Source organism: Scyliorhinus canicula, chromosome 3 (genome assembly GCF_902713615.1).
Source record: "Scyliorhinus canicula chromosome 3, sScyCan1.1, whole genome shotgun sequence".
NCBI classification, from domain to species: domain Eukaryota; kingdom Metazoa; phylum Chordata; class Chondrichthyes; order Carcharhiniformes; family Scyliorhinidae; genus Scyliorhinus; species Scyliorhinus canicula.
In genome coordinates, this window is record NC_052148.1 from 149,284,419 (window position 1) to 149,298,213 (window position 13,795).

At 45.8% G+C, this 13,795-nt stretch overlaps 1 protein-coding gene across 2 annotated transcripts in view; it reads left to right on the plus strand.

Annotated features, from left to right (window-relative positions):
- The window catches only part of sepsecs (Sep (O-phosphoserine) tRNA:Sec (selenocysteine) tRNA synthase), a 106,718-nt gene that overhangs the window by 11,992 nt on the left and 80,931 nt on the right, over positions 1–13,795 (plus strand). The window contains exons 2-4 of one of the 2 annotated variants that reach the window (XM_038791473.1): positions 1,872–1,990; positions 9,026–9,180; positions 12,768–12,886. In XM_038791473.1, coding sequence (XP_038647401.1) covers positions 1,877–1,990; positions 9,026–9,180; positions 12,768–12,886 — 388 coding nt within the window. In that variant the 5' untranslated portion in view covers positions 1,872–1,876. The remainder of the gene's footprint in view (positions 1–1,871; positions 1,991–9,025; positions 9,181–12,767; positions 12,887–13,795) is intronic. The other variant, XM_038791474.1, reaches the window with a different exon arrangement.

Sequence of the window (13,795 nt, forward strand, 5' to 3'; positions counted from 1 at the left end):
CTCCACATGGACAGTGACCCAGGGCCGGGATTCGAACCTGGGTCCTCAGCGCCGCAGTCCCAGTGCTATCCACTGCGCCACATGCTGCCCCATAGTGAGGTAAGTCTGTGAGTCCTTTGCAAGTTACAGAAGGAGAGCAACACAAAATGCTGGTGCCTTATGGTCTTAAGCAGAAGACAAACCTTTGTTTTACATGACAGATTAAAACCACCTACAAAGAATTGTGCATGGTGCTGTGGTAGTATGAGTTGGGGGAAAATAGTGAAATAAATTAAAATACATTCAGCCATGACTCAGCTGCAGCACCTGTTCCATACTCAGCAACCATGATCACAAACCTTGTATTTATGCTAACAAGAAAATGATTGAGTATGCCCTTCAGACAGATACCCTGGGCTAGATTCTCCGTTTCAGGAGCTATGTCCCCACGCTGTCATGAAAACTGGTCTTCTACGCCAGAAAAACTGGCATCAAAAGGCCACAGATTCACAGCCTTGCAGGAAGCTGGCAGGGAGCCGCCATGGAGCTTGGAGCTCCACCTGCCGATACGGCCCCCCGCACGTCCGAGTCAGAGGCCGCACATGCGCACGGCAGCGGCCTCCAGCGGCCATGCCATGCTCCATGGCGGACTCAGATCGCGGAAATAGTACCGCCTAATTGTCCACGCGCCCAACCCAGACCGCCTGCACAATAAAGGCCCAGTCCCCTTTGAGACCCCCCCTGCAGCCCGCCCTCCGACTATGACGGCTGCGGGCTGAGTCCGCAGCCGCCTTGCGAGTATCCCGAATGGCAGGACCAGATTAGAAATATGCCATCGGGATTTAGGCCGGTCGGGGTGGAGAATAGTGGGGCGGGCCTCAAGTAATGGCTGCAGGTGGTGGATATGCGGTGCAGTATGGTGCTTTTCGGGGGCTGGAAAATCGCGGAACCGGTGCTGGTCCCAAATTCATGCGTGAAACTGGATTCTCCGTCCCGGCGCTGAACGCGATTTCGCCGTCGGGGTGTGGAGAATCCAGACACTTATTTATTCACAGCAGTTTGTAAGAAAAGGGGGGTTGTTTTTGTCGGATTCTGGGAGAATGAAGAGAAAGTATTCATAAGAAGTAAATAAAACCTATTGCCCATTGCTTCCCTGGTGGCTTGCATGGATTAACTGAACAGCACAGATGAGAAAATGAAGTTAGTGCTTCAGATAGGGCAGCAGTGCCCCTACAATTACCATCAATGCCCTTTAATTAGAAAGGGGAATGGATTTGGAAGATGGTTAATCATGAAGAGATGTGTGCTGGATGCATGGCTATATCATTCTCGGTGAGGGTAGATTTAGGTATGGTTGCAACGTGACCTCCCCATCTTTGCTCAGTTTGATTACATATCTTATCGAGGTTAAAACTTGATTAATGGCTGGTTGTATGATACTGTGGGCAACTGTTTCCACCAGCAGATCAACATTTTCAGATAGGAGATGAAGAGAAGAAATTGGTGGAGAAAAGGGACATCTAACTGCTCATTCATTAAATAGCAATTATCTGGGACAAATTTGAATAGTTATTGAGTAATTAGTGGTACTTTGGTTAATTCCCTTTTATGGGGCTCTGTCAGGAGGGAGAGGCAATTCAGTATTAAAGTACTGCAATCACAATAGCCTTGTGAAGATGAATATTAAAAGAAAATTGAGCATATTTGAGAGAAATACATGCCTGAAGCATCACATGAATAATGTCTGTGAATCACTGATTGAGTACAGAATGTAATGTTTTGATGATTAATTGTCCTTCAAATGCAGCTACTGGATGATTTACAACATGACATTTGCCAGTTTCAGTCGTAGCACTGTTCCATTAAATTTAATTTAATTTTTGTCTCGACAGTTGAAATGAATACTGAAAACTTCTCTTTAAGTGAACAGATTGTCTCCCCTTCATACATTCGGCAAGGTGCACAGGCCCGTCGCACACATGAGCACTTAATTAAGATGCTTATAGAAAAGGTAATGAAAATTAGTTAAAGTAACAATTAGTAAAGTTGTTCACTGTGTAACGTGTATTGTCAAAACATTTAAATTCTCCTTTCTCTCATTCTCTCTGTCTCTTACCTTTGTCTGAGTTACTCGTGTTGATTGATAATTCTTCAGATAGCTGGCTAGTCCACTCGTAAAGGCTTATTTAATAAAATGTTCACAAACATGCGTTCATGATATTTCCCTATCAATTGACATCAACTAATTTGCAATATTTGTTTCCAAATTCCTTTTTATAGAGTATTTCGTAGTTTAATACTACTGAGGCCACCCCAAGATTGAGTGTGAAAAAAACAGTCAATTAAGTGCTTTTAATGTTTAGTCAATGTTGCAATGTAAGAAACGTGGCAGCCAATTTGAGTACACCAAGCTCCCACAAACAGTAATATGATATAGGCCAGATACTTTATTTTTATGATGTTGATTGAAGGATAAATAATGGGCGCGATTCTCCGCACCCCACGCCGGGGGGTAGAATCGCGAGAGGGCCGGGCGAATCACGCCACGCTGCCCTGGCACCCCCCGCGATTCTCCCCCCCCCCCCCCCCAAAAAATGGCGTGTCGCGTTTTGCGACAGGCCGCTCTGAGAATCGGCGCTTGCCGTTTCTCACGGCGACCGGCGATTCTCCGGCCCGGATGCCGAACCCGACCGGTTCACGCCGGCGCCAACCACACCTGGTCGCTGCCGGCGTGAACAGCGCGCGACCAGTGAGTGTGGGGCCTGTGGGGGGCGGAGGGAGGATCGAGCACCACGGGCGTGCTCAGCAGATGTCTGGCCCGCGCGATCGGTACCCACCGATCGTCGGGCCGGCGTCTCTAAAAGACGCACACTTTTCACTCCGCCGCCCCGCAAGTTCAAGCCGCCATATCTTACGGGGCAGTGGAGGGGAAGACGGCAACCGCGCATGCGCGGGTTGGCACCGGCCAACCTGCGCATGCGCGGCTGACGTCACTTCGGCGCCGTCGGCTGCGTCATTCCTGGCGCGCCGCTTTGACGCAAGCGTCAAGGCCCGGCGCGCGGAATTCATGTGCTGATGCTCCTAGCCCCCCCGGGGGTGGAGGAGAATAGGGGGTGAGGAGCAGCCTCCGACGCCGGAGTGAAACAAACTGGCGTCGGCTGTTTGTCTCCCGATGGGAGAATTCCGCCCAATTACATTGGCCAGGGCACCCGGGATAACTCCCCGGCTCTTCTTTGAAATATTATTTACATAAACCTGCGCAGGCAGACAGGGCCTCGGTTTACCGTCTCATCTGAACGGTGACACCTCCGACAGTGCAGAACTCTCTCAGTACTGCAATGGAATGTCAGCCTTGATTTTTTAATGGGTTTAAATAAAGAGGATTATTTATTTATGCACTAATCCTGAAAACAAATGCTACTGCACAAATACAGTCACATGCAAATAAACTGAAGGAAAGTACAGTTGAAGAGAATAGTGCACTTTTATAAATTATAAGTAAAAAGAGGAATTCATAATTAATGTGATTGTATTGTTCTGGAAAATGCGCACTGCCGATCTGATGAAGAACATGACTTCACTCCTGAAAGGTGGTTTGGGTGAATTCCATAACCAAAGTTGCATATCAAAAACATTTCAGGATTTTCTCAAAGGCACTGACTGTCTGCACACCACAAAATTAGTTGCTTTTACCCTTCTTAAAAGGAGGTCAGTTTGCTATATTGGTTGTATTTGAAAGGGAACATATTTTGAGACCTTGCGATGTTTCAACCTCTGGTTCTTTTAAGTAAGAAGTCTTACAACACCAGGTTAAAGTCCAACAAGTTTGTTTCTAATCACTAGCTTTCGGAGCACTGCTACTTCCTCAGATTAATAAAGAGGTAGGTTCCAGAAACATTTATACAGACAAAGTCAAAGATGCAAGACGATACTTCGAATGCGAGCATTTGCAGGTAATTAAGTCTTTACAGAGCCAGAGAGAGAGGTAACCCCAGGTTAAAGAGGTGTGAATTGTCTCAAGCCAGGACAGTTGGTAGGACTTTGCAAGCCCAGGCCAGATGTTGAGGGGGTGAATGTAATGCGATATGAATCCAAGGTCCCGGTTGAGGCAGTACTCATGTGTGCGGAACTTGGCTATGAGTTTCTGCTTGGCGATTCTGCGTGGTCGTTCATCCTCAAGGCCGCCTTGGAGAACGTTTACCCGAAGATCAGAGGCCGAATGCCCTCGACTGCTGAGGTATTCCCCGACTGGAAGGGAACATTCCTGCCTGGTGATTGTCGCACGATGTCCGTTCATCCGTTGTCGCAGCGTCTGCATGGTCTCGCCAATGTACCACGCTTCGGGACATCCTTTTCTGCAGCGTATGAGGTAGACAATGTTGGCTGAGTCGCAAGAGTATGTACCGCGTACCTGGTGGGTGGTGTTCTCATGTGTAATGGTGGTACCCATGTCGATGATCTGGCACGTCTTGCAGAGATTGCCATGGCAGGGTTGTGTGGTGTCGTGGTCGCTGTTCTGAAGGTTGGGTAGTTTGCTGCAAACAATGGTTTGTTTGAGGTTGTGCGGTTGTTTGAAGGCAAGTAGTAGGGGTGTGGTGATGACCTTGGCAAGATGTGCGTCTTCCATCGATGACTTGTTGAAGGCTGCAAAGAAGATGTCATAGTTTTTCCGCTCTGGGGAAGTACTGGACGACGAAGGGTACTCTGTCGGTTGTGTCCCATGTTTGTCTTCTGAGGAGGGTAGTGCGGTTTTTTGCTGTGGTGGGTTTATTTTGATGATTCCCAACAAAGAGTATCAGCAGGCAATGTAACCATGGTCCAGATCTTCTAGTCAGCAACAATGCTGGGGAAATCGTCACTGACTTCGAAGATCACCATGACCTGACAATTTTTGTCCTTCAACATTCGGACCTTCTTTTTCTAGCTGCAACAGAAATACTTCAGCATAGTGACCCACAAAGAGGAATGGCAAAGAGGGCACACACCCTTTTTACAATGTCAGCTGCTGTATTCAGTTAATTGTTTAAAGACCTCAAAAGTGGTTGGTCGAGCATGTGAACGAGTGAGTACAGGCGAATCAGTGGGGGTGCGAATGGAGCGGTAGGTTGAGTTACACTATTAATCACCAAGTTACACCAAGGCTTAAACGGTGTAACAATTCTTGGGTAGGTAACTGCATCCAGGCAAGTAGCATGCATCTAGCCAGATCTCTGACACCAAGGTCAATTTAAGTGACTTAAGCAGAGTCCTGGGTAATGCAAATCAGGGCAATTACAGTGCTTGTGCATGTGTCAGGACTTGAATTGATCCTAAAGCTCAATATAGGACAAAGATTCTGCTGTTGCAATTGGAGGATCATGTCCCAAGTAACCATTATTGCACCAATCCTCAGCCAACATCCATTCATGGTCACTATAGTAGGGTAGCCAAACCAGGAGTTAAAACCTTTGATGGTTTCTCTCGGCTTGTATGCGTTCTTAGCCATGATCAGAAAATACAGCACAGAACAGGGGCAGCACGGTAGCATGGTGGTTAGCATAAATGCTTCACAGCTCCAGGGTTCCAGGTTCGGTTCCCGGCTGGGTCACTGTCTGTGTGGAGTCTGCACATCCTCCCCGTGTGTGCGTGGGTTTCCTCCGAGTGCTCCGGTTTCCTCCCACAGTCCAAAGATGTGCGGGTTAGGTGGATTGGCCATGCTAAATTGCCCGTAGGTAGGTGGTAATCAGCAGGAGGTTTCCTTGGCCATGTTTGACCTGACGCCATGAGACTTCATGGGATCCAGAGTTGATATTGAGATTTTGCAGGGCAACTCTCTCCTGACTGTATACCACTGTGCCAACAGCTATGTCAGGTCTGTACTGGTGTTGGGGCAGGACACATGCCCATGGATGGTGATGGTGTTGTCTGGCATATTGTCTGTAAGTTATGATTCCGTTAGTATGACTGTATCGGGCTGCTGCTTGCCTAGTCTGTGCAACAACAGACCCAATTTTGGAGCGAGTCCCCAGATGTTACTAAGGAGGACTTTGTGGGCTTGACAGGGCTGGGTTTGCTGTTGTCTTTTCCAGTATCTAGGTTGGTGCCAGGTGATCTGTCTGGTTTCATTCCTTTTTGTAGACTGTGTAGTTTTATACAACTGAGTGGCTTGCTAGATCATTTGCGAGGGCATTTAAGAGCCAACCACATCGCTGTGGGTCTGGAATCACACGTAAGCAGGCCAGATAAGGACGGCAGCTTTTCTTCTGTAAAGGATTTTTGTGAACCAGATGGGTTTTTATGACAATCGACCGTGGCTTCATGGTTACCATTACCGAGACTAGCTTTTTAATTCTAGATTTATACTGGGGATAAGGAGCTTAAAAAATTTATAAGTATAAAATGAAATCTATTTGAGAATATCTGCATTTTTCCAAATTTTTAGTTTCTGTGTGAATTCCATTGATATCTAATTTCTATGCTTCACGATTAAGATCTTGAGAATGACTAATTTCAGTATGCTGCATCAGTGAAATCTCATTGTATGGTGTGATGTGTGTGTTCTACTGAATGGATTACATATCGAGATAGGTACCTCATCTTCTTTAGATGCATGTGTTCTGTTGGTGCTGGTTGAATTGTTGCGGAGGTGACGAGCATGGTACATTAGGCATGGCAATGAATGTTGGCTGCTTGGACTTACAGAAAGCATTTGATAAAGTTTCACACAGCTAAAATAGCAGTGAGAGCAAATGGATTTGTAGGTAACTTTGAAACATTATTCAAAGATACGATACCGGTGAAGTGATAAAGGGAATGTACTGTGATTGACAGTATGTGACAAGTGGCATTCCACAGGGATTTTTACTGCTGTTTCAGATTTTTGCCCATGGCTTGGATGAAGGAATAAAACACTATATATGCTAGTTTATTTGAAAACACCATATTGGACAGATGGAAGCAGGAACTTTCAAAGGGCCATGGACTCCGACTAAATGAATGGGAAAAACTATGGCAGATGGAGTATAATTTTGGGAAGTGTGAGGTCATGAAATTTGGATGTTCAAGGACAAATTGGAATTCTTTTTGAAGGACAGAAGAATATGAACTGCGGAAGAGTAAAGGGATTTGGGTAATCATGCACACAACTTAAAAGCTAATGTAAAAGTAGAAAAAGTAATAATACAATAATAGAAAGTTGGTCTTTATCTCAAAAAGGTTAGAACACAGAGTGAGGAAGTTAAGCTTTGGTTGTTCAGAGCCCTGGTCAAACCCCAACTGGTGTACTCTGTTCAATTTTGGATGCCACACCTTAGGAAAGATATATTGGGCGCAATTCTCCCAACGGAGACTATGGGCGCGATTCTCCCAAAACGGGAGAAATCGTAAAGCTGGCGTCAAACCCGCCCCTTCCCGACCGGGAACCGATTCTGGTCCCCGGTCGGGGCTAGCAGCCCGACGCCGTAGGCTCCGGCATGACGGGCTTAACGAATATCGTCATTGCGTATTTGCGCGAAACCCGCGCATGCGCGGGCCGGGTTGCCCCCCAGCCGCCCCGCGAATGGATACTGCGGGGCGGCGGAAGGAGAAAGAGTGCGCGGGCATCGGGCCCGCTGCCCGCGATCGGTGCCCACCGATCGCGGGCCCATGGCACCCTTGGCACGGCCGTGGTACTGCCGTGCCAATCGGTGCCATGGTTATGAAAAGCGAGTTTGTGACGCCGTTTTTACGAACGGCCAGACCAGGTGTGTTTGCCGTTCGTAAAAACGGCGTAAAGGGCTGGGACTTCGGCCCATCGAACAGCTGTGAATCGCTGCCGGCCGTAAAAAAACGGCGGCAGCGATTCGGGTCGGGAGTTGGGCGGGGGGTGGGGGAGAATAGCGGGAGGGCGGGAAAAATGTCGGGAAGGCCCTCCCGCTATTCTCCGACCCGTCGTGGGGGTCGGAGAATTTCGCCCTATGTGCCAACGCCGGAGTGAAAACTGGAGTGTTTCACTCCGACGTCGGAGGCTGCTCCTCGCCCCCTATTCTCCCACCTGCAGGGGGCTAGGAGCGGCGACCCGTCAATTACGCGCACCGGGCCTTGGCGCCCGCGTCAAAGCGGTGCCGCGTAAATGACACGGCCGGCGGCGCTTAAATGACGTCACCTGCGAATGTGCAGGTTGGCCAGCGCCAACCCGCGCTGCGCGGTTGCCATCCTCCCCGCGGGCGCTCCGCAAGACATGGGGGATTGATCTTGCGGGGCGGTGGAGGGAAAAGAATGCGTCTTTTAGAGACGCTGGCCCACTGATCGGTGGGCACCGATCGCGGGCCAGACCCCCACTGAGCACCCACCTGGTGCTTGATCCTCCCCCCCCATCCATCCCTCCAGGCCACACACGCAGCATTCGCGCGTTGTTCACGCCGGCAGCGACCAGGTGTGGTTGGCGCAAGCGTGAACCGGTCGGATTGGGCAGGCCGCTGGGCCAATCCGGGCCGGAGAATCGCCGCTCAACCGTTAGAAATGGCGAGCGGCGATTCTCCGAGCAACCTGTCGTAAAACGCGGCACGCCGTTTTTGGGGGGGGGGAGGGTGGGAGAATCGCGTGCGGGTGCCAAGGCGGCGTGGCGGGAATCACCCGGCACTCCCGCGATTCTCCCACCTGGCATGGGGGTCGGAGAATCGCGCCCATTGGCTTTTGTATATTACAGTGCATATTCACCAAAATGATACCAGGGCAAAAGTGTTAAGTTTGGAGGACAGGTTGACCCACATTCCTTTGAATTTGGATCTAAACACGGCCTTAAAGATAATAAAGTAATTTGATGAGACTGGTGCAGGGAAACAATTTCCTCTGGTACTGAATCTAGAACTAAAGGAAATCTTTAAATTAGTACCAGGTAAATAATACAGAAATTATATACAAACAATAAGCTGGAATATTGCATATTTAGAATTGAAGTTTAAATCCTGCTTACTCTTGTGAGAAACATAGTTGTTGTAATTGTTCCCAGTCCTATCATAAACACTTCACAGTCAATGTGAGAGATTAAGGCCGACACAGACTTCTCATTGTTCTATTATTTCCTTAGGGTAAATGCCCAGAAGATGGATGGGATGAGAGTACAATTGAGCTTTTTCTACATGAACTGGCGGTCATGGACAGTAATAACTTCCTTGGTAATTGTGGAGTTGGCGAGAGGGAAGGAAGAGTGGCCTCAAACCTAGTTTCCAGAAGACATTATAGGTATAGATTCATGTATATATCTTTTAAGTTGTTGAGTGCATTCTTTTACCAACTCTGCTTTGTGAAGGAAAAATTATAAGATTTAGACTTGCAGGTCATTGTGAGAACACAGTGCTATATTCACACAAATAATGTTTATCAAACAAATAAAATCAATCAACTTTATCATTCTCTCTGCCCTACCTCACCACAACGTTGTTCCTCTTACTGATGGATATTCTGAATTCAGACAGAGTCATTCTGCCGACTGAACTCGATTCCAAAAAGGGGATTTGGCCCCTTAATTGGACACACAATTTGCATGGTATCTGGAGCCTGGAAGTGCTAAGATTTGATGTTTTGATACCTAGCCGAGCATCTTCCGGTATCCCAGCTGCTTACGATGTACAGTGGTGTCTGCCAACTGTTTTCAAAAGAATTAACAAGATTGTAGCTGAAATGCAGACCTCATTCCATTGTAATTTTTCAAGCAGTTTGTTATTATACAATCTTTTTACAGATTGCCTCCATAACCTCTGTATGAGAGTGCTGCACCAAACCAATCAAGTATAATTTGCAACTGACATTGGTTACAATTGAGTGAGGAGATAATTCAAATTTAAGCAATTTCCATACAACCCCGACAGTGCACATGTTTGGACTGTGGGAGGAAACTGAAGCATCCGGAGGAAACCAACACAGACACGGAGAAAATGAAAACTCCACACAGGTAGTTGCTCAAGGCCAGAATTGAACCCGGGTCCCTGGCGCTGTGAGGCAGCAGTGCGACCAACTGTGCCACCGTGCTGTCCATGATCATATGATCTTTTTGAACTTGGGAGGTTGATATTTATTTCAGGAAATCCTGTAACTCTTTTCAGAGGAAATCTGTTTTCTTTAAGTTAATTCTTTAAGAAAATCCCATGAGAGGAGTTCCAGTCAGTTTGATATTCCTTAAAGAGAAAACACTAGCCCAAATTTTAGTGTGTCCATATTATCGAAATCTGGATGTAAGTTGAGAGATGTGCATCAGGGCTCCGATGATGTCCTGATGCACGCATTCTGAAATTGCCCTGAAAGTTTCAACTTTCAAAGAGCTGATTTCAGATGCCTGGGACACTCCGCAAATGCCTCTGACACTAAGCTTGGTGTCTGAAACGTGGACCAGTCCTGTTCTGTAGCGCTTCTTCATGGTGATGCTTTCTCTTCCTGTAATGCCCAGCTTCTTACATACAGCACGAGTGAAAGATGTCTAACCTACGTGATACTTTTGATTTTCTCACCCACATTTTGCAGTTACTCTCGGTTCTGGTATAATTCTCAGCAATCTTTTTGCACTTTCTCCAGTGCCTTTAAATCTTATTTATAATATATACCCAAGTACAGTACGCCCAAGTGTGTTCTAACAAAGGTTGGTGTAGGTTTAATGCAGTGTCTCTGCTTTTATATTCTAACCCTCTAAAAAGGAACATCAATGCTTGGTTTGCTTTTTTCTAAATAGCCAAATTTACAAATGTCACAACTTTTAGTAATTTATGTATCTGTACCCCAAGCTGCCTTTGTTCCTTTACCGCGTTTAGAGCCTTATTAGCCAAAAAGTATGTGGCCTCTTTATTCTACCAATAAAATGTAACATTATACATCTTACAAATGATTGGCTTGTGTCGCAGATTTGCAATCCTTTTGTTATCTTGTCCACTCATGGAGCTGGCGAGAAGATAGTCAATTATAAAGATACAACTATATTTTGTGACCTTTTAATATGCTTCTGAATCTACTTTACAAGAGTTGAACAAATATATTTTAATTTAAGGGGAGACTATTGTGTTATTCTATAACCTTCGAGGGCAAGAGGCAGATTTTATTAAAGCTTAAGTTAAATCCAGTAACCCAAAACAGTTATACAAACAGAAAATGCTGGAAAAACTCAACAGATCCAGCAGCATCCGAGGGGAGAGAAACAGAGTCAATGAGTGCAATCTTCCCGAAATTGCACAGTGTGTTGCACTAGGCGAGAAATGTTGTGTGAAACTCACCGGCTTCACAGCCTTTTCTCACCTGATTTAATGGCACTCTTTGCAATTTGAAAGTGCTGGTGAGGACGACACAGCCAGCGGGATGGGTGCAAAGGCGCCCTGATCTGCAAATAACATTTAGAGCAACCCCCCCCCCCCCAATGGGCATGGACATCCCTTCGGCAGATAAGGGGAAGACCCCAAGCCCCCACATACAGAAGGGACCCCCACCCATACCCCCTCCATGGATAAGGGGAACTCCCCCACCACAGGCAAAAGGGGAATTCCCCCCCCCCCCCTCCCTCCCAGTGGAGGAGGATATCACCTCCTATGGTATTGCCCTCTGCCAGTGCCCCTGGTATTTCCCCTGGCACTTCCCTGTGCACAGGCAGGGTACTGGGCTTGGGGCTACAGACACCTCGCTTCTCTGGCCTGGTCATCACAACTGTTTTTATTTTCACTTTAGAAAACCAGCAATAATTTGTGCTAGTGTGATGTCATGCCGTTCGGGGAAGGGTGGGGAAGAAATCTCGTGGGCGGACGTTTCTATGTCAAGTCCAGTAATTAAAGATACATTTATTGAAATGTATGGAAATCAGATTCACACCCTTCGTCACTGGAAGGGGGTGGGAAAACTCTCAAACTGAGATCTTGATGGTGGAAATCCCATTTTCTGCTGCTTGAGAGATTTAGCGGCCATTACTCGATTTGCGCCCGAGGCTAACAAGGTTGCTAGATTGCACCCAATGTTTTCGGTCCAATATGACCATTCTTCAGAACAGATGCTCTGATATATAGGGAAATTAATACTAAGAAATGACAACCAAAATAATTTAAGTTAGGAAAACTAGAAAAGATCATGAAAGATCAAGTAACTGTTTCAATCCCAAAATCTGATCAAGAGTCTAGAATGTTATCAACAATAGCAACAACACCCCCAAGCGTGGAGACCTGGATCAGTGACATGGCGGGATTTATAAAATTGGAAAAGGTCAAATTTGCCCTGAGAGGATCAATACAAGGGTTCTATAAACGATGGCAGCCTTTTCTGGACTTCCTGGCTCAGAGATAGGTAACTGGGTCAATAGCAGCAGCAACCCGGGGGGGGGGGGGGGGGGGGGGGGGGGTGCATTATTGTAGTGTTTATTCTGTAACTTTATAGTGTGTTAATTTGCGTTGTTGTTAAAATGCTGGGTTGTTCATGGGGATGGGGCGAATGTATATGATTGTTAATATTATTGTTATTTTCGGTATTTTACTAAGGTGTGTTATTGTTGTATAAAATCAAAATTTCTCAATAAAAATTATTTTAAAAAAAAACAATAGCAACAACAACTTGCAGATAGTAGTAAAGCACCTCAATAATGTTATCAAATACAATTTGACACCAAACCACATAAGGAGACATCGGAGCAGAGAAGCTTGGTGACAGGAACATCTTAAAGGAGGAAAGGTAGAGAGCCAAATTGACCTTGCTGAAGTTTTTGAAATGGATTGTGCACAGTAAGTATGTTATTAGATCATAGTAGTAAGCTTTAGCAATGTCTGACATTTGTTTTAAGCATTGGATTTGTTTTTCCTTTATGTATTCAGGTTAATGCATGGAATTGGAAGATCAGGCGACATTGCAGCTATTCAGCCTAAAGCAGCGGGATCCAGTCTCCTGAACAAGATTACAAATTCTGTAGTTCTGGACATTCTTCGAGCTGCAGGTTTGACAACATTTGCAATGTATTGCAGGCTCTGTTTATTCAATAGAAAGTAGGTGTGTCGATTGCTTTTTCTATCTTGTCATTCATGTATAAATAAGTACAAATGAATAATTTGTGTTCTTTATATAATGATTAAGTTTAAAATGGCTTCCAAGCTCCTGTTTATCTGGATTTTAGAAATTGGCCTTTGCTCCTGACTTTCAGATTGTTTCAAAATATATATTAAGCCAGAAAAACAGAAATCAGAGAAAAATAGTTTTCACCGAGCGAATGCAGTCCTGAAGAAGTCAGCCGACAGTTAACGGAATATTAGGCCTCAGGCCTCCTTGTCATAAAGGTTGTAGCTGGCCATTGGATTTCCCAGTACAGCTCGTCAGTCAGGGTGCAGAGAAATCAGATGGCTACGATGCTGAGGTAGGTCTTGAGATGGTTTAGGTGAACTGAAGGCAGGTGGTCCTGAGCTAACAGCTGCTTACAGTGGGACTGTGGAAATAAAACTGTAAGTTTAAAAATAAATGTAACTCTCATTGTTCTTGAGGCTTCCAGAAGCCTCTCAAGGATTATATGGACACAGCACAACTGAGTACAGTATTCACAATGCAAATTCTGCCCGCATTATACTGAATTTGGGAGCGAGGTCCTAAAACATATTCATATTTCAGACTGTACCTGCACTCGATGGTGATGATCCTAAATTTATGCTCCCTAGTTACTGACTCACTAACTGTGGAAATAGATTTTCAGATTTACATCATCAAGGCCTCTCAAAATTTTGAAACACTCTATTAGATCTCTTAACCTTCTTTGGTTTACTGTTTCTCTAGTCTCTCCTCCTAACTGAACCCTCTCATCCCATGTATAATTGTAATGAATCTTTTCTTAACTCACACCATAACCATAATATCCTTC